Here is a 21,203-nt window from a genome sequence, read left to right as displayed (position 1 = left end):
AGGAAGCCGGCTAGGCTAGGATTCTATTTATTTATTTTTATCTCGATGCATGTGACAACATTCGATGCGTGCGCGCTGCTCGTTCCCGCACTCGCACTCGTAGCGCCATTCTCGTGAACGCGCACCAGCATCCTCCGACCATCCACGGTCTACTTTTTTCCTTTGTGTTGAAGATAATCGAGGACAAGGTAAGAGCCAGTGGGATTATATCATAATTGTTGAATGAGGATTATTTATTCCAAACATTTTTTACTAAGGTTGTTATGTTAAACAATTACATGTAACATGAAGGCAACAATGAGCAAGTGGCTAATTAGCACGGTGTGATGAAGATGCATTCCACAATGTTTTATTGGCGTTTGTGGGGCGTAGTTAGCACATTTTTTTCCAATTTACCAAATATTTAATATTTAGGCTACCATTGTCAATAATGTGCTACATTTTTGTATCTTCTAAATTTGGTTCATGTGTGTTTTGTCACATGCTCGTGCAGATTTGGACTCTTTTGTCAAGCAGACATGTTTTTTAAGGGGAAACTCAAAGAAAAGGAAAACCTTTCTTTTGCACCTAAAATGCTTGATGTAAATTATTTTCCCAATACCTGTACAACTGTTATTTTCAAAATAATGGACTTGTTTTGTGTACATGTGAGGCGATAGCCAGAAAGTCGGCGATGTGACAATAATGAGAGTCATAACGCTTATCAAGCATCCATCCAATCCCAATTGATGTCATTCCGCTTGGAACCTAAAGAGTGGAATACATGACATAATTATACAAACTAGATTCCCAAAAAGTTGGAACACTAAACAAATTGTGAATAAAAAATGAATGCAATCATATGGATGTGTCAAATTTTAATATTTAATTCAAAGTAGAACATGGATGGCCGGGGCCGGATGTATGGGGGGGCCGGGGTGGGCACGGCCCACCCAGACGTGAGTCGTGCCCACCCAATCAAAATGTCGGTGTTCTGTTATGCATAAAAGATTGATGGGTTTTGTGATTGAATACATGAGTTTTATTGCTTTTACGTCTAATTGGCATCATCTAGTGGACGCCTTAATTTACTGCATCTCATGCGCACTTTATTTGAAAGAAACTGCAACACGGAAGTGACGTTGTTCGGTAGAGAAACACACGACGACGGCCGCAGTCAGTTCGCGCCGTCTCTGTGACCACTATGCCTTAAATTTGAGGTTGCAACGCCGGTATGTATTGTTTAAATGTGTTTAAAACCATAAATATGTGAACTGTGTTTACTTCAGTGCAAAAAAGTTAGACAGATTCACTTAGCATGAAACTTGTGATATGTTAATTACCCACGAATTAGAAGGTCGGCAAAATGGCGTTTCGGGCGCTCTTCCAATTGTTTATTCATATTTTCATATGCAGTTTGCTACAGATGGGGCAGTACATATGCGATTTCATTTATTGTGCATATTTTGATTGAGTTGTTTTGTCTGTTTTCTTTTGTTTCACCCTTTTGAGTGTTAAAGGGTATGAAAACGAAAAGGGGGTGTGAGACATCAATAGAACTGTTATGTGCCAAGATAACAAATATTGATAAACAAAAAAATCAATCACATTAATGAGCAATTATCGAAAATAGATCGAAAATGACGAACATTTCCGAAAGTGTTCCGGAAACAGCCGAATGGGGCGGAGACGTCATAACAAGGAAACAAAAGGTCGAGGCAGGTGCCATCGTTGTTTATCGACGAGAGAGTTGCGTTTGTGTTTTATCAAAAAATCGCTAAAATGGTTCAAACCTGTCGTGCTATGTGGTTTACAAATAGCCATTTGTCGCAATGTAGTACCCATGAGTTCCCGAATGCGAGAAAAAGAGCTGGACTACGCAGACAATGAGTAAAGTTCGTCCACTCCACTGCAGGCAATTCCTTTGGATTGTTTATCAAGCTATCAGCTGCGACTTTGTATGGGCAGATTTGCAGGCCAATACACACTAATTTTAAGTCGTATCGCCTCCTCGCATCTTTCGGCAGTGACTCGTGATAATGATAAGTCATGTTTAAGACGTTTTTATGAAAAAAGATGCAAAACACAGCTGAAATATATGAATTTCAGACGTTTGTCTACGGAAGTTTACATGTGCGTGCCTCCATCTCAAAATGGCGACACGTTGCTATGCAAGATGACGTCATCGTGACATCACGCCGAGTGCGAGAATAAGTAGATAGACGAATGGGAAAAAAAACAAAAAACAGACCCCCCAAAAATTAATGCAGCCTCAACGGGAGACAAGCCAGTGTCCTACTTGCGCCGGTCCCAAGCCCGGAGAGGGTAAAAAAAAGCCTGCATTGGGGGTGCCCCCTCAAGTTTTCTTGGTGCCCACTCTGGTGGGTAAACCTAGATCCGGGCCTGTGGATGGCAGGTTTAAACTGAGAAAATACATACCAAGATTTTTGAGCTACTGTATAAGGCTGCCTTCACACCTGTGCATTGTGTCATCTTCATCAAAGTCCACAGGTGTTTCTTCATTATCATCACCATTGTCATTGTTAGCCAAGGAAGGAGCAGCTTTATTTTAACATGTTAAAATATATGCATGTATACAGTCATGTGAAAAAAATAGGACACCCCATTAAATATTCAGTTCTTTATTAAGAGATGTTCACATATCAATGTCTGATCTTGTTTTTCTTTATCTCTGGAAAACAAAGTGATTTAATTGTAGGTAAACAACAAAAATTAACATTGTTTTACTCATTAAACAAAAAATAATTATCTTGTTTTTCTTTATCTCCGGAAAACAAAGTGATTTAATTGTAGGTAAACAACAAAAAATAACATTGTTTTACTCATTAAACCAAAAATATCAACAAAAATGCATATTCTAACTGAGGGAAATGTTAGGACACCCTACCACCTAAGAGCTAGTGTTACATCCTTTGGCTGAAATAACTTCAGTGAGAAACTTTTTGTAGCCATCTACCAGTCTTTGATATGGGTCTGAAGAAAGTTTGCCCCACTCCTCAACGCAGAATACTTTCAACAGTGTGATGTATGATGGGTTTCTTGCATGTATAGCCCGTTTCAAGTCACCCCACAGCATCTCAATGGGATTAAAATCTGGGCTTTGACTCAGCCATTCCAGGACTCTCCATTTCTTTTCAGCCAGTCCTTGGTGGATTTACTGGTGTGTTTTGGGTCATTGTCATTTTGCAGGGTTCAGTTTCAGTTGTTCAGTTTTTTTTTCACAGATGATCTCAAATGTCTCTCAAGCACACTCTGATACACTATTTAATTAATGGTGGGATCTATGATGGTGAGCTGGCCAGGTCCTGCTGCAGCAAAACATCCCCAAACCATGACACTTCCACCTCCATGCTTCACAATTGGTATGAGGTTCTTTTCCTGGAATGCAGTATTGGGTTTCCACAAAACATGTCCTCTGTTCTGGTGTCCAAATAATTCAATTTTAGATTAATCTGTCCAAAGAACATTATTCCAGAAGTTCTAGGCTTTGTCTACATTCACTCTGGCAAACTTCAGTCTGGCCTTTATGTTCTTCTTGGAGAGCAAAGGTTTCCTCCTTGCACACCTCCCATGAATGTTAAATTTGTGTTGTCTCTTTCTGATTGTAGAGGCATGCACTTTCACATCAACAGTAGCAAGAGCCTGCTCTAGGTCCCGTGATGACATTTTAGGATTTTTGGAGACCTCTTTTAGCATCTTGCGGTCTGCTCTCGGGGTTAACTTGCATGGACGGCCAAACCTGGGCATGTTGGCAGTTGTTTTGCATCTCCTCTAATTGTAGACTATTTTCTGGACAGTGGAATGGCAGATTTTATATTATTGTGAGATCTTTTAGAATCCCTTACCAGACTCAAACGCCTACTATTTTCTTTCTGAAGGCCTCAGGCAACTCCTTTGATCTCACCATGGTGTTTTCACTCCAACAGTTAGTCACTGTTGAAAGTATTCCGCATTTCTTCAGATCGATTTCAAAGACTGGTAGATAGCTACAAAAAGCGTCTCACTGTTAGGTGGTAGGGTGTCCTAACTTTTCCTCAGTAAGAATATACATTTTTGTTGATAAGTTTGGTGTAATGAGTAAAACAATGTTAATTTTTGTTGTTTACCTGCAATTAAATCACTTTCTTTTCTGGAGATAAAGAAAAACAAGATCAGACATTGATATGTGAACATTTCTTCATAAAGAACTGAATATTTAATGGGGTGTCCTAATTTTTAAACATGACTGTACATGTACAAACTATTGTTTTCATTCATCTATATATCTCATTTATATCATAATTATTAGAGGTCGACCGATATAGGATTTTCAAACGCCGATGCCGTTATGGGTATCTGAAAAAAACATTTCAGCCGATTGCCGATATCCACCGCCGATTTTGTAAGCCGATATTTGAGGCCGAACCCTTTAAAAAAAAAAGAAAAAAGAAAAAAAGCATGTAGATTATAAAAGGCAGTTTTAAAAAAAATACTTCAACAGCTTCAAATTTACAATGATGACCTGAGACTTAAAGGATTAATTGTGTCTGGTGCTACCAAAGCGATGCACTTGAATGCAGCACTTATCTATGTGATTATACACACGCAACAAGAACAGTAAATTATTTTCAAATAATCAAACCCACCAGGACGTCATGAGGAGACGTAAACAAGTGATAGTTTAATAAGAGGATGCTCGCCATGCTAAAGCTAATGCGATTGCTATGCTAATGCTGCGAGTTACATTTAGAGTGTAAGGATCATTCAGTAAACATCTTAAAGTGCTTATGACAGCAAAAAGCATGTTTATTTCATATATCACGCGATATTTTAGGCTCCTGAATTAAATGGACCGCTTGGATGTGTGTGGAAGCGATAGATTTATATATTCAATTTTTTTGAATCCCGCGCAATGAAAATGAAAAAACTTCCTGGATTGGGGAAGGATGCGAATGTGACGTCACCCGGGTAAGCATCTCACAATACAGCATTGCTTTATAGCATGCAGATGGATGTAGAGCTGAAACGAATACTCGAGCAACTCGAGTAACTCGAGTTTAAAAACTGATCCGAGTAATTTTATTCACCTCGAGTAATCGTTTATTTTGACAGCTCTAAGCATCACGTCTCATCACTACTTTTAATGCGGGACAACGCGCTGACGTCACGTGCGTAGAGAAAGAAGCAATAAAAAAATATAAAAAACATTTCCGCAGCCGACAGCCGCTCCAAACTACGCCGAGGTTGCTAAAAACTAGCCCGCGTGATGTTAAGTTAGTAGCAGGTAGCATCTGAGGAGTCTCATAGAGATCACATGTATGTTGAACTAGATGCAATATGATAGACTCGGCCGCGTCTGGGCAGCGGTAATAAACAGCGGCCATCTTAAAGCAGTAGAGCGCTAAGCGCTAATAAAGAGCGCTAAGCGCTAAAAAATAAGATTAACGTTACTGTCTGAGTCACTAGCTCACGCAACGTTAGACCCTGCGGAGGGCTAGGTTTCTATTAATTATGACCACTTTCGATGCGTGGGTAACGTGTCTTACATACAGGCTTTAACCTAACATAGCTTTGTGGAGTGATAAGGGTGTAAAATAAAAACTCAATAATGCTAACTATCAATTTTAGCTTAGTAGTCATTGCTGGATAAAACACCAAGTAGCACTGGTCCCTAATGTGCTCCAATACAGCCTGTATCATACATTTATCTTGAACACTGCAAAAACACAAAATCCTATCAGGACTTACAGTTTAGAGTAGCGTAAAACTTAACTAGAACTTAAAAATGGCTTGACACAAATAGAAATTCAATTGAAACAGGTGGGAAAAAATCCTAACTTTTAAGTGATGTGTGTTATCAAGCGTAATGGCATTTTTAGGTATAAATATATATATATTTTAATAAGATCTAAAGGTTTTTTGAGTGAAAGCAGTGAATTTGTCTTTTTTAAAATTCTAGTTACATCTGAGATGCAATTGTTGGCTGTTTTCAACAATATACATCGAAAATAAAGACAGATTGACTGAAAATGGTTCAAGATTAGATGAAATGTCTTGTTTTCTCATGTATATTTATAATTGCTCTTCACCTAAAAATATATTTGTTTTATCCGATTACTCGATTAATCGATAGAATTTTCAGTCGATTACTCGATTACTAAAATATTCGATAGCTGCAGCCCTAGATGGATCGACTGCGGATTCAGCTGATTTTGCAGATTAATTTGTTTATTTTTCGCATCACGCCAGCCAAATGTGCTGCAGGGTTTTGTTGCTGCACCAGGGAGAGGCGTGTGAGCCGATCAGTGAAGACAATCGACAACGCCGCCGTCGCCAGCGTGTGTTTGAGTTTACCGCAGTGAAAGCTGCTGCCACGACACTGCCGTGACGCAATGTCTGTAGGAGATGTCTGGTCAACTGATAGTGAAGAAACAGAAATTCACTGGAGGAGGTGAGGGAAAGCGAAATTCCAATATGAAAAGAAAAGGGAGAGAAAGTTTCAGCCCCAGTGGCGAGACCACTGGAATTGGCTCTGCAATGATGAGACAAAAAAACAATATGATAATTCATCTGCATGAATACGGAGAAAATAATATCGTCATAATAACAACGGTCTAGCTTGAAAATCGTTGGCCATATTTGTTTTAGTCATCTCTTTGACTTCTAAATTGTTGCCATGACAACCGAGCCGGGGAAGACTTCCAGAGGGGGGAAAGGGGAAGACAGGAAAGCTTCGCCCAGGCACGGGGCTCTCCCGTGGGCCCGCCTCCCACTGTTGCTCCCAAGAAAAAAATGTCTTTTGGTGTGTTTGTTTCCCGAAAACATTAAAATATGTTTTAGGGCTGTCAAATGATTAACATTTTTAATCGAGTTAATTACAGCTTAAAAATTAATTAATCGTAATTAATCGCAATTCAAACCATCTATAAAATATGCCATATTTTTCTGTAAATTATATATATATTCTGTAAAATAAATTGTTGGAATGGAAAGATAAGACACAAGATGGATATATACATTCAACATACGGTACATAAGGACTGTAGTGGGCATTTCACTCTACTGCCATTTAAATCTGTCTATGCTGTCCTCACTCCGAAGCGTCTACTTTTTCCAAAGCTAGACAGCTAGTGAACGACGCCTTAATAATTAGACTTCTTCCTTTTTCATCTGATTCATTAATAAAATGGCCTCAAACCATTGTCCTCTTTAGACTGTCGTAAAACTACAAAATAAAAGTACACAAGCATTGCATTAGCAACAACGTTAGCTTCGCACGCTATACAGGTTCACTAAACATATACAAAAAGCGTCTCATACAAAAAATATAACATTTCGCTTACTAACATAATATGTACATTCTTTACAACAACCATACTTACGGACAAATCTTGTCCAAGGATCATATAAGCACAACATTATCAGCCCGAGACGTCGTGCAGCCATAATGAAGAAAGAAAAGAAGAAAATAATAAACCATGTCGCAAAGCGACCACAAGAGTTCGCTGTTGGACAGCGCAAAAAGCCTTGCTGTAAAACTTACCAAAAGGCAGAATACTTTCTGAGCGGGACATGTGCGTTAATTGCGTCAAATATTTTAACGTGATTAATTTAAAAAATTAATTACCGCGCGTTAACACGATAATTTTGACAGCCCTAATATGTTTACGTGGAGTCGATTTGGGTTTGTTCATGTGTACTGGAGTGATTATGGAATTGGAATAGGATTATTCGCACTAGATATATGGTTTTGCCCTGTTTTGCTGCTTTTTTTTCAATAAATCTACCTAAAAAAAAAAGTTATTTATGTTATTTAAGCAAATTATTCTTTTTTTATGCTTAATGGATTAATATGTCATGTGCTGTCATGTTTGTGTTCTCAGTTGTTCTTTGTGACATGTTTGTGTTGTCTGTTGTTCTTTATGACACATTAGGAGCACATTCTTTGTGATGCATTATGAGAGCACTGTATTTAAGGATGCTTATGTCTATCAGCTGTGTCGGACAATTGCCTTGCTTACCGCTGTGTGTGCCCTCATCTTCATGCTCTCCATTTCCTACGATTGTATCGTACTTTGATCATTTTAGTTTTTTGTGACCTGGTAAATTTTTGTACTGTTTGGCGAGCTTTCTTTGTTGTACTTTTTATTTAAAATTATTCACTATTTCTGGTCTCTTAGTCTGCTATGGAGATCCACATGAACGGCTTACCGTCCATCACAGAATCGTCCAACCACCTGGATCCCACAGACTCAGAGGGCATTCGCCATGAACTTGCTGGTCAGAGTCAGATGATCAGTAAATATGAGCAGTCTTTGCGTGAACTCGTAGACGTGATTGGTATGTTATCTACTGGAGTTGAGCAATTGACCTCACCTGCACATTCAGTCGGTAAGCCTGATGCCGCTGAAGCACCCGATCAGTCCGTCCTGTCGCCGGCGTCTTTTCGAGAGCCAAATTTTCCGCACCCCAACCGTTATGAAGGCGAGCCTGGCGCTTGCCGACAATTTTTGCATCAGTGCTCCCTGATTTTTGATCAAAAACCACTTACATATGCCGATGAGAGATCCCGAGTGGCATATGTGATGAGTCTCCTGGCCGGTAAAGCGGCTACATGGGCCATGGCGGTAAGCAATACTAGACCCGAAATACGTGATTCGTTCGAGTCTTTTAGGACAGAGTTCGTTCGGGTTTTTGATCATCCGGTCAGCGGCAAGGATGCAGGCAGCCGCCTGCTGGATTTTTTTCAGGGCGATCAGACTGTGGTGGATTACTCAATTCAGTTCCATATTTTGGCCGCGGAGTGTGGCTTTGATGATGCGGCGCTGTGTGAGATTTTCCGACGGGGACTGTCTCCTGCGATCAAGGACGAGCTGGCTGTCCGGGAGGATTTTTCTAGTCTGGAGGATCTGGTCTCTTTGGCCATTCGTCTTGATAACCGTAGCCGAGAACGTGAGCGGGAGCGTGCTGGGAAGCGCAGCGGACGGAGGCCGTCTGCGAGGCCTGGCCCAACTACTTCATGGGTGGAGGGCGTTGACGAGTCACCGTTCGTCTTAACGTCGGGTCTGGCCTTGATGGAGGAGCCCATGCAACTCAACGGCGGGCGCCTTTCGGCTGCGGAACGACGAAGAAGGCTAAGAGCGGGCGTGTGCCTATGTTGTGGCTCACCGGGGCATTATGTCGCCACCTGTGACGCAGCACGCCCACGTGAACCGAAACCCACGGCTCCGAGTGTGACTTCTTCCAAAGGGAGCAGAGCGTTCGTTCGGGACAACAACGAGCAGTCAAGTGAGTCTACATGAGATGAGTTAAAAGCACTTTGTAAGCCTCATAATGGTATAAGACTGCAGTTGCCAGGGGAAGTGACGTCTGGTGGGGTTAATCTGAAAATTCCTGCTCTTGTCGACTCTGAGGCGGATGGCTGTTTTATGGACCATTGCGTGGTTGATGCACTGAAATGCATCAACCAATTAAAAAGGCGCCCTCTGACAGACATAAGGTTTATTGCAGCTCCACTTAAGATAAGACTGTGCTGGGTCTTTCCTGGTCAGAGATACACAACCCTAATATAGACTGGGCTTAGGCGCAAGTGACAACTTGGAGTACATTTTGCTATCCACACTATTTGCAGTCCGTGTCCGTACCTTCTGGTCAAGTGCAGACATTTAATAAATCCGTCGATTTGGTAAATGTCCCAGCCGAATATCATAATCTCCAGCAAGTATTGAGTGTTGAGCATGCTAAAATCTCCACCTCGGCCTTATGACTGCGCCATTGAGTTGCTACCCAAAGCCCCATTACCTAGCTCGAGACTATATCAAGTCTCCAAACCTGAGCAGGAGGCGTTGAGGGAATACGTTACCTCATCACTAGCTGCTGGCCTTATACACCCATCGTGGTCACCTTTGGGACGGGGTCTTTGTCAGCAAGAAAGATGAGGTCTTAGACCATGCATTGATTACGGGGGTCTTAATGAAATTACTGTTAAAAATTAATACCTAAATAGACTCCACCATCACCTGACAAGACAACTCCTACAGACTGCGCCACTCCTTCCCGTAGGGGGCTGACCCATAGACCGTTGATGTGGTTTTCACTATTCACTGTGATAAACTCAAACAGACGCTGCTTTCTCATTCCGGATTTAGGTGGAACTAGGATGAAGGTTTTACTGCTTACCAACAGGCAGGAGTGTCTCAAGAGTGATTTGGTCGAGGATTCAAGTCAATGTATTTTTCCCATCATGCATGCATTTTGAAACGTGAATGCAATGAAATGAATGGAAAAAATTAGCCGAACTTTAGCTTGAAATATTAACATGAAATGAATGCTAACTGCCCGGATTTTTGCTTTTAACCAAGAGTCTAGACTGTTTTGCGTTCATATCTACAGAAATTCTGCGATTTAAGCATTTATTTGCAAGAACCTTAAACTTAGAAAAATCTTTGTTCCGTGACGGCCGCCATGTTGGATTAAACAATTCCGTAACTTTGTCTTGAAATATTTACGTAAAATGAATGATAACTCCTGTTTTTTTTATTTTAACCGAGACTCTAAACTGTTTACCTTCATATCTGTAGAAATTCCGTGATTTAAGCATTTATTTGCAAGAACTTTAAACTTAAAAAGTTCTTTGTTTCGTAACGGCCGCCATGTTGGATTTTGTATATCTACACTATAGCAGAATTCAACCTAAATAAATTGTGGTTGTACATAGAAAAATGCTAATTTAGCTTTTGTTGAGTAAAATTAAGATGATCCTGCATGCTTTCTTTTATTGTTTCTGATGTGAAAATTGACTTACATGATATGTTAAATATTGCTATTGATCCTGAAAATATAGATGATTTTTGTGCATCTAGCGTAAAATTTGAGAATTTTGTAGCAATTTTGAGTTTGTTATTCTTAAAATAATCGGAATTTTATTAGGGAATGACTTTGAATTTTTTTATGTCGCTGCTCATGGAAACTCCTGTATGCCTAAAGGAGGTGTCTGTTTTGGTTATGGGTCGGTAGCGGCTTTGGTTTTGAAAAATTTGAATTTTAAGTTTTAGAAAATAGCCCCCCTACGGATCGGCCCCGAGCCCCGTGTCTGATCAACTGATAGTGAAGCCTATGATACCCACTCCCGTTACTAGTTCCAGCTTTCGCTCCATTGACTTCAGCCACTATCTTTACCATGTTGGACTTGCGTAACGCTTACCATCTGGTCAGGATTCGCGATGGAGACGAGTAGAAAACCGCTTTCAAGACCCCGCTTGGGCACTTCGAATATCTGGTTATGCCTTTTGGCCTCACTAATGCACCTGCACTGTGTTCCAGAGCCTTATAAATGCTATGTTACGAGACATGTTGAATGTTTTCTGTTTTGTGTACTTTGACGATATCCTAATTTTTTTCAAGAAGCCTGCTGGAACACCGCCAACATGTTTGCATGGTTCTACAACGACTTCTTGAAAAAAGATTGTATGTGAAAGCTGAGAAATGTGAATTTCACCGTAATTCTATGCAATTCCTGGGGTTTATTGTTGAAAATGGGCTAAGATCTAGGCTGTAGTGGAGTGGCCGACTCCCACTTCGCATAAGCAATTGTACAGATTCCTTGGGCTCGCTAACTTTATAGGAGTTTTGCACGCATTTACAGTATGAGGGGAGAGCCTCTTACTTGGCTGACGTCCAGCAAATGAACTTTTACGTGGTCTACGGTGGCCAAGGCCGCATTTGTGGGTCTTAAACGGGCATTTATGAGCTCGCCAATCCTAATTCACTCTGACCCTGATCTCGCTTTTGTGGTCGAGGTTGACGCTTCGAGATCCATAGTGGGGGCCATCCTGTCACAGAGGTCTACAGTCGACCAGAAACTGCACCGGAGTGCGGAGGCTAATTATGATGTCGGTAATAGGGAGCTGCTTGCCATTGTCCAGGCATTGCAGGAGTGGAGGCACTGGTTGAAAGGAGCGGAGGTACCATTCCAGATACTCCAGGTTCTTGTGGTCAGCGAGTATCTCAGAGCCACCAAGTGCCTCAACTGGCGACAGGCCAGTTGGGCACTGTTCTTGACCCGCTTAAACTTTTTCATTACTTGCATCCTGGGTTGAGGAACATGAAACACGATGCGCTGTCACGGCTCCCTGAACCAGCGGAGGAGGGGCCTTCAGAGGAGCCGATTGTTCCTGGGAACCTCATAGTTGACGCACTGCGTTGGGAGTTCGAGCGCTTGGTGGAGGAGGCCTTGCAGGGCAATCAGGTGCCTGGTGGCTGCCCTGCCAGCAAATTGTTTGTTCCGGAGGCTCGGCGTGTGGCAGTGCCAAAGTGGAGTCACTCATCCAGGTTCGCTTGCCAGCCCGGTGAGTCTCACACATTCTTCCTATGTTCGCAGAGGTTTTGGCGGCCGGGCATGTGAAAGGATGTTATGGACTATATCTCGGCCTGTTCCACCTGTGCTCGCCGCAAGGCGAGTTACAGTCCTTTTGCGGGTTAGCTCCATCCTGTGCCTATTCCATCTCAGCCTGGGTCCCATGTGGCTCTGGACTTCGCTACGGGGTTTCCCTGATGAAAAAAATAATTCAGTCATCTTGACAGTAGTGGTCCAATTTTCAAAAATGGCGCACTTCATCGCGCTTGCCCTCTGCTCTGGAGACTGCTGGCTTGCTGGTAACGTACGTCAAACTAATGGCATTCCCTGTGATGCCATCTCTGACAGAGGGCCCCAATTTGTTTCACGGGTTTGGGGAGCATTTGGCAAGCCCTTGGGGGCCATGTCAAGCCGCACAGTCCAATGGTCAACCAAAAGCTGGAGGCCACTCTCGCTGTATCTGTCAACAGCATCCTACCTCCTGGTCATCATAACTTCCATGGGTGGTGTATGCACAATAACTGACGCGTTGACCTGGACCAGTGGTTTTTATGGTGGGACCAGTGAACTTGGGGCAATTGGGCTATTTTCCCTTATTGTCTAACCCTGGGGTTCTATTTCGAAATAGTTTCTTCTTTGCGCTGTAGTTGCAGCTGGCAACGGTAAACGGCATGGTGTATTGTTTTCATCAACATTTATTCCTGCAAGTTTTGCTGAGCACATTCTTTCATTTTCTTTATAATAGCATTCCTGTTTGTGGTGCAGTGCCATTTAAGGGGCCGAGGATCACGGGTATCCAGTAAGATGTTTCCCTTACGCCCAGAAATTGTTCCAGATTCTCTGAAACCTTGAATGATGTTATGCATTGTAGATTATGTTACCATCAAATTCTACATGTGCAGCTGACCTCTCCATCCTCTCATTGCTACTTGTACCAATCTTTGTGATCTTTGTGTGTAAACACCATGAAATTTAGAATTAACATATTTTCCATTAAAATGATATATTTTCTATCATTATACAGTGGGGCAAATAAGTATTTAGTCAACCACTAATTGTGCAAGTTGTCCCACTTGAAAATATTAGAGAGGCCTGTAATTGTCAACATGGGTAAAACTCAACCAGGAGAGACAATGTGTGAAAAAAACAGAAAATCACATTGTTTGATTTTTAAAGAATTAATTTGCAAATCATGGTGGAAAATAAGTATTTGGTCAATACCAAAAGTTCATCTCAATACTTTGTTATGTACCCATTGGTGGCAATAACAGAGGCCAAACGTTTTCTGTAACTCTTCACAAGCTTTTCATACACTGTTGCTGGTATTTTGGCCCATTCCTCCATGCAGATCTCCTCTAGAGCAGTGATGTTTTGGGGCTGTCGTTGGGCAACACGGACTTTCAACTCCCTTCCCAGATTTTCTATGGGGTTGAGATCTGGAGACTGGCTAGGCGACTCCAGGACCTTGAAATGATTCTTACGAAGCCACTCCTTTGTTGCCCTGGCTGTGTGTTTGGGATCATTGTCATGCTGAAAGACCCAGCCACGTCTCATCTTCAATGCCCTTGCTGATGGAAGAAGATTTTCACTCAAAATCTCTGGATACATGGCCCCAATCATTCTTTCCTTTACACAGATCAGTCTTCCTGGTCCCTTTGCAGAAAACAACCCCAAATGTGGGTATGGTGTTCTTCGGATGCAATTCAGTATTCTTTCTCCTCCAAACACGTGAACCTGTGTTTCTATCAAAAAGTTCTATTTTGGTTTCATCTGACCGTAACACATTCTCCCAGTCCTCTTCTGGATCATCCAAATGCTCTCTAGCGAACCGCAGACAGGCCTGGACGTGTACTCACTTCTGCAGGGGGACACGTCTGGCAGTGCAGGAATTGAGTTATTGTGCTATTGTGAGCGCATTGTGTTCCTGATAGTAGCCTTTGTTACTGTGGTCCCAGCTCTCTGTAGGTCATTTTGCGCACCGTTCTTGTTATCATTTTGACGCCACGGGGTGAGATCTTGCATGGAGCCCCAGATGGAGGGAGATTATCAGTGGTCTTGTATGTCTTTCATTTTCTAATAATTGCTCCCAGAGTTGATTTCTTTACACCAAGCGTTTTACCTATTGCAGATTCAGTTTTCCCAGCCTGGTGCAGGTCTATAATTTTGTCTCTGGTGTCCTTCGATAGCTCTTTGGTCTTGGCCATAGTGGAGTTTGGAGTGTGACTGACTGAGTTGTGGACAGGTGTCTTTTATACCGATAATGAGTTAAAACAGGTGCAATTAATACAGGTAACGAGTGGAGCCTCGTAAAACCTTGTTAGAAGATGTTAGACCTCTTTGACAGCCAGAAATCTTGCTTGTGTGTAGGTGACCAAATACTATTTCCACTCTAATTTGGAAATAAATTCTTTAAAAATCAAACAATGTGATTGTCTGTTTTTTTTTCCACCTTCTGTCTCTCATGGTTGAGGTTTACCCATGCTGACAATTACAGGCCTCTCTAATCTTTTCAAGTAGGAGAACTTGCACAATTGGTGGTTGACTAAATACTCATTTGCCCCACTGCATGTTCTAATTTGAATCACTGAAATTTGGCATTTGCACATTCTACACCACTGCATTGTTTGTATTCCAAACTTTTCCCAACGTTTTGGGAATCCAATGCATTGTGGTCATAGGTGATTATTTATGCACAGGAATGATGAGTGCTATCGAAAATGAAAGAAGTCATTTATTTCACAACAAAGCAATAATTCCAACATAATCACATCCTAGTAATATTTCCTGGTTGTCCTCCTCCTCAGATGAACCAGGTGACTGCAACCTGCTGGATTTTCCTCCTCCTCTCTGCATTCCTGTGCGAGCCCACACTATGCAAAGGGGGACGCGGGGGATCTCGGGGATCGTCCAGAGGAACCTCCGCTCGTAGCTCCACGGCGGGCTCCTACCGCGGACCGGGCGGCTACGGCGGCCCGCGCTCTCGCTTCAGGGCGGCGGGGCGGACGTCCCCGGTACGGGTGGCCGCCGCCGCTGCTGCGGGGGCCGCGGTGGCCTTGACAGCAGATAAATGGTACGCATCCGCCTACCGTCGCAGCAATGCCGATTCCGATGAGGAGCTGGATTATTATAACAGGACCGGTTACTTTGATGCCCATATGTCTGGCTCCACATTGGGAGCGTCCTTCTGCCAAATGTTAACCATCACCATGGCAACACTTTCCTCCAAATATACACTCTTTTGGGACTCCATGCTGTAGATAAGCTTTTAAGGAGAATGGCAATGAACCTGACTAATGCAGGGGAGGTTGGAAGCGACAGGAAAGACTCTTGGAAAGACACTGTGTAACCACAAAGAAAAAACTGCACTGTTTACTTATACTAAACGCACTAACAGAGCACTATTTTTCACTCCTCAACCACCAGCTTGTGTTTATGCAGGACCAAACAGGTAAAAAAAAAAAAAAAAAAAAACTACAACAATAAAAAACTTAACAATATCAGTTAGAATATACCCCCCCCCCCCCAGCCTATATGGATAATTGTATTAGTCACATTTTGTGAAAACGAGAAAAAAAACTTAGAATCCAGTTGCCTTTGTGGAATTCCAGGACCTCATCCATGACTGAAAATCTATGCGTCTTTCACGGGAGCCCAAATGGGCATGGGATCATATTAGAAGGAAAGCCTAGATTTTAGGAAATTTATTAAATGTCAACTTTAGTAAACATATTTGTGAGTCAGGTGTAAAGGTATGGTGCTGCTAAAATAGTCGATGTATCTCCAAATCTCCTTCCTCTTATTTGGAGCAGAACACCTTTCTTATCTATATGTCACTTGTGGACTGTACATGAACTGTCTCAATGCAAATAAACACATTTAAACCAAGTCTTGGGGTGTTTGGCTGTTTCCATTCAAGTCCAGGGGTGCTGGAAGTCACTCACAGCAGGGGGTGCTGAGGGTTTTATTTTAGTTTTCCCTATCCAAAAACAGGGTTCCGGTCCAAATTTGTCATGCTCACGCTTTTTCACCATGCAAGGAGTACGCAATGGCAGTACACGCACATGCTGGATAGTTTATGTACTACTACTAGGCTACTACAAAGACAGCGTTCTATTTCAAACTCTTACAAACTCCACCCTTGACAAGTTTCAATCAGGCTTCAGGTCCAGACACAGCATTAAGTCAACGCTGTTAAAAGTGCACAACTACATTGCCTTTTCTGTAGATAATGAAAGCCCAGGTATCCTTGTTTTACTGGACCTCAGAGCAGCATTCGATACAGTCGACCATAGTCCTTGTATCTTGTTTATCACACTTCATAGGTATCCGTGGTAACGCACTACAATGGTTTAAAACATACCTGGAACAAAGGGAAATTAGTCTATAATGATTGGGGAATTTTCCTCCTCACAAACTTCTCTGTCTTGTGAGGTGCCACAAGGCTATTTTAGGGCCTGTTCTCTTTGCACTTATCTCCTCCTACCTTTAGGCTCAATTATAAGAAAAAAAAAACAAAAAAACATCTTTTCATTTTTATGCTGATGACCTACCAGTGGTGTTACCAGGATGCCAGGTGTGGGCGGGCATTAGTCTTACCTGGGGGGGGGGGGGGGGGGGGGGCAAAAAAAAGAAAAAAGCTACAATGCTCAAGTAGGTCGAAAAATTCCAAATACACTATGTAGCGCTCCCTAGCAGTCATTCTTTGTCCCGCTGACGCTCTGAGCCCTACTTTGACCCCCTCAGAATGCTTCAAAACTCACCAAACTCAACAGCCAGGTGAACACTGGTGAAAAGTTTGATAAAATGTAAAAAAAAAAAAAATAAATAAAAATAAAAATATGCATAAATGTGTGTAGCGCCCCCTAGGAACAAAACCAACATTTCTTTTTTTAAAGGTGAAAGAGGAGGTAACAAGGCAAAGGTTAAAACTTAGTAGAACACATCAGTAGTATAGACCCTACCCACCGACGTCACAAAATCACGTGCTCGCTGTATGGTTCCGCCCCCTTGTCCGTAATTTTGTGTCTGTATTATCAATGGTCTCAACTGATCGAGCAATTTATAATGCATTTCATGGAAGACCCGGTGCTTTCGGATGCCGTAAACTCACTTGATGCGTTGCATAAAAGGCGTTATGTGGAAAAGCTTCAGTTTATCCATTCGCCAGATCCATATTTGATGCCTAAATCGATGTTTTTCGTCCCGCTGTCTCCGCCGTATTTGCCTGACATCTGCTAGCTACCCTGATATGTACAACTATCTTGTCCACACAAAATCAGCCTATTCTCACGAAAGTTTGAAAAACTTTAAGAGCTTGGAGGCTTATAAATACTTCGTTGCTGGTTGGGTGAAACAGGTCCTCGTCCACGAAAATTCGGCAGGAATCTATCTTGTGCTTGGAAAGGTGAGTTACGAAATTTTCAATTCAAAATCTTCTGTTATTGCTAACATCCACTGTCAAGTCTAATGTATTTCATGTCGTTTGTCAATGGAGTTAGGGCTTTTAATGTTTATATGGTTTAGCGATAGCACTCTGTTGGGTCTAATCTTACTACTGTACTAAGAAAATAATAAAAGACCTGAGGGAGGACGGAGAGAGGATCAGAACGGAGACAGGGATAAGGTTTTACGCTGTCAGGAGAAAAAGGTTGATGCGAGCGCTTGGCTCGCAACAAGCTTCTCTGATTTTCATCCTGAGGAGCACAGCTTTTATTGACAAGTGAGAAAGTTTCAACATACATGTGTGAGTTTCACATCTTGAGAAATAGCTGTTATCTTGAGAAAAGAATGCGGGCAGTTATTTGTCTTGTCTCATTGTGTTGAAACTTTATGGTCAGCAATAGAAACCTAAAACAGGAAATCTACCTCTCTGGGTCAAGCTGGGCATCTGTCCTTCAGTTGAATGTGACCTTCCGCGACACATTCTTTCTTTTGTAAGGCCTTAAGACTGTTAAATAAGACTGTAGCTATAACTATTAGTTTTAAACACACATTATTAACCTTAGCATGCAAAAGTATTAAAGCACATCTTACATTTCCCTCCTGTTGTGGGTTTAAAACTTTTCAGCTTTCATCAAAGTTAGACATTCCCGAGAGTGGGGTTGGTGTCTGACTCGTCAATTATCCATTAGCAGGAGTTATAAAATGCCACGATAGGGGCGAAAAAACATTAACATTAAGGACAAAATTCCCCTATTCCCTCCCCATTTACGCTAGGGACGAGAGCAGCTTCATGCCATGGCTCCATGAAAAACACACAATTCAACACAACATTTGGTAAATATAGGTACAATCTGGGACTCTTTTGAACGCCATATTTCAGCGATTTATGATCGCCGCGTCGGTGTTTTTTTATCGAGAGTCCATAGGGTTGCAGAGTCGGGATAGCCGGTGTGGGGAATCTGTTTTAGACGATAGTGTCCGTATCGTCACTGTCCAAGTCCGTATCTGGTTCTTCTAGGGGGACCTGTGACACAAGGTCGTATTTGGCTGAACAGGCGACAAACATGGTGTTGACCTTTTGGTCCACAGTAGAGAGCAGGGATTGACGATGACGGGCTGCCAGCAGGGTGGAAAACCCTCCACTGCTCTTTATGACTTTAGGTGAGGTCGGGACTTTAGGAATCAGGGTCTGGTGGACTGGCGTCGCTAGGTCCTTCTGGAAACCGGAAGAGCTTGCACTGGGACTGACAAATTCACCCAGTGCCTCCGGAGACTTTCACTGCAGTCGGGCTGAAGCCCACCATCTCGTAAGGACCGTCCCAGCGTTCACTCAACGTTCACTGTCCCACCAGGCACGCTGCAACACTTTCAGGATCACCAAGTCTCCGACCCGCACCTTGAGAGTCTGTGGATCAGAACATTCTGGCAGATCATTGTTGTCGCAAACTTGTCTTGGATCAAACTGTTTCTTTATGTGAGCTGCAATGCTGCCAGAACCTTTAACAGGTCCTGGGTTTCAATCTGGAAGTCTAAAAAGTGGCAAGTTCTTTCCTTCTGCATCAATCTGTTATTAATTTGTCTTTTTCCACTAGTCCAGCCGACTGGGGTCTGTACATGCAATGGGTTTTCTCCTTTTTTTCCATTTCAATGTTCAACAGTCTGCCCACTTCCATTAGGCCCTCAACTCTGAAGTGGGGTCCATTGTTACTTTGGACAATGGCAGGTATGCCAAATGTTGGAATAATTCTATCACACATTGCATTAATTACTGGTTTTTCATCCTCATGTGCGCTAGGAAAAATCTTAACTCATCTAGAAAATACATCTATTTATCCCCAGGCAATATCTTTTCTCCAGCACTCTATTTAACTCAATGCAATACATGTGCAATGTATGAAATAGTTCAGTTGGTTCTAGAAACCTCCCTCTTTTTGGTCTCTCTTAACATTGTTTATGCAAAGTAAACACTGAAAAAAAAATTTTTCCCAAGTTTTTGTTTTTTAAGTATGAATTAAAGACATTGGGCCACAATTGTCATAGTGTCTATTAACCAATTATTAACCAACTCGATCCTCCCCTATTACTGTTACCGTTACTATTACAGTATCAAAAACAGTTTACGTTCCGCAATCAACCCAAAGTTACAGAGTTACAATTCTCCCAGTATAATAATTTCCACTCGGCAATTGCCAATATTTGCTTATGATCAATTTTGTCAGTTCCCATTTTAATCAGTAAATTGAATTTTGCAGTGGCATTAATATATCGCGCAATGTTCCACTCAAGATTACAAAAATGGAATGAATTTGTCTTTGTTTTGGAAGTTCTGTAGAGCTGACAAAAATGTCTTTTCACCTTTGGGTCACTGTTGAAGATTCATCAACATGTAATCCAAAAATTACGATTCCACTACGCAATTATAATCTATTCAATTAATTGTTTTTAGTCAAATACAGTATCTCAATAGGCCTAGGGTATCTTTTGGGTAAATTTTGTAATCAATTTAAATTTCTATTTCAAATTTGAATTTTCCATATCACAGTGTGTTGTCCACATAAGTCAAAATCAGACTCTTTTACCCAGGCAAAGTTTTTCATTTGAATGGGAGGGTATTGTGGGACAGTAATACTCTTAAGCAATCTTTTTTTTATTCCACTATGACCTCTCTGCTATTCTTTAACACCTAAGTAAACACTACCTCTTATAGCATTCAATTCAATTTTTAATTCCAATCATTTTCAACTGACATCCATATAATTTATAATAGAGGATAATTCAGCAGTCCAGAGGAGAACAAAGAATGTTTTTTCGTGCACTAAAAAACATCCATTCGTATTTCACTCCAGGTTGGTAGAATTATCTGCTTTCCGTGTGAATTTTTAGAACGTTTTTTAATCCCAACTTTTGATTTGTTATCATTATTTATACACTCCCTGTAACAACTTATTTCCCTAGTTTAGACTATTTCTGCCATTCTTAAAAAGCGGCAGTTTAAAATTGCTCTAACGTCTGCTAAAACTTTTGTGACATATACTAAACCGCTGCTCCTCCCTCAACAGGAGTTTGCTAACCAACATTTGGACCGCTCTTTATCTATAAGACTTGCATTGATATCTATTATCATTCCCAAGAATTAATGGGAAGTCTTTTTGACAGTTCTTACTGTATTTTGCCACGTTCTTCAAAATCTAATTTAGTCAAACTATTTCAAATTACTCTACTTACTTGGAGTAAATATTATTTGTTCTTATTAGCTCGATACATCTAAAAGTTGGTCATTTTTTCACCTGAATTCAGAATTTACTTTCAAATAATATTATGAACAATATCTATTCTTGAATGAAGAACATTTCTAACAATCTAATTTTCTTTTTATCAAATATACTAGCTCTTTGCTTAAAATAAATCTGTTAAGTTTGTTTTCAAA

General features: G+C 41.4%; 1 protein-coding gene across 4 annotated transcripts; it reads left to right on the top strand.

The window, feature by feature from the left end:
• The first annotated feature begins 104 nt into the window (after positions 1-104).
• sprn (shadow of prion protein) lies at positions 105-16,841 on the top strand. Of its 4 annotated transcripts, XM_057847398.1 has the most exons (3): positions 7,748-8,081; positions 8,160-8,259; positions 15,139-16,841. In XM_057847398.1, the coding sequence occupies exons 2-3, from the start codon at positions 8,248-8,250 to the stop codon at positions 15,589-15,591; spliced, it is 465 nt and encodes a 154-aa protein (XP_057703381.1). In that variant the 5' UTR covers positions 7,748-8,081; positions 8,160-8,247; the 3' UTR covers positions 15,592-16,841. The 4 variants fall into 4 exon arrangements, with proteins under 4 accessions (XP_057703383.1, XP_057703382.1, XP_057703381.1 ...); XM_057847400.1 differs by lacking the exons at positions 7,748-8,081; positions 8,160-8,259 and adding an exon at positions 105-188 and having other exon boundaries at positions 15,139-16,840; XM_057847399.1 differs by lacking the exons at positions 7,748-8,081; positions 8,160-8,259 and adding an exon at positions 985-1,211 and having other exon boundaries at positions 15,139-16,840.
• The last annotated feature ends 4,362 nt before the right edge of the window (positions 16,842-21,203 follow it).

This window comes from Corythoichthys intestinalis, chromosome 10 (genome assembly GCF_030265065.1).
Source record: "Corythoichthys intestinalis isolate RoL2023-P3 chromosome 10, ASM3026506v1, whole genome shotgun sequence".
Lineage (NCBI taxonomy): Eukaryota > Metazoa > Chordata > Actinopteri > Syngnathiformes > Syngnathidae > Corythoichthys > Corythoichthys intestinalis.
Note: the sequence above shows the minus strand (reverse complement) of the source record. Positions and strands in the feature narration are given on the sequence as shown.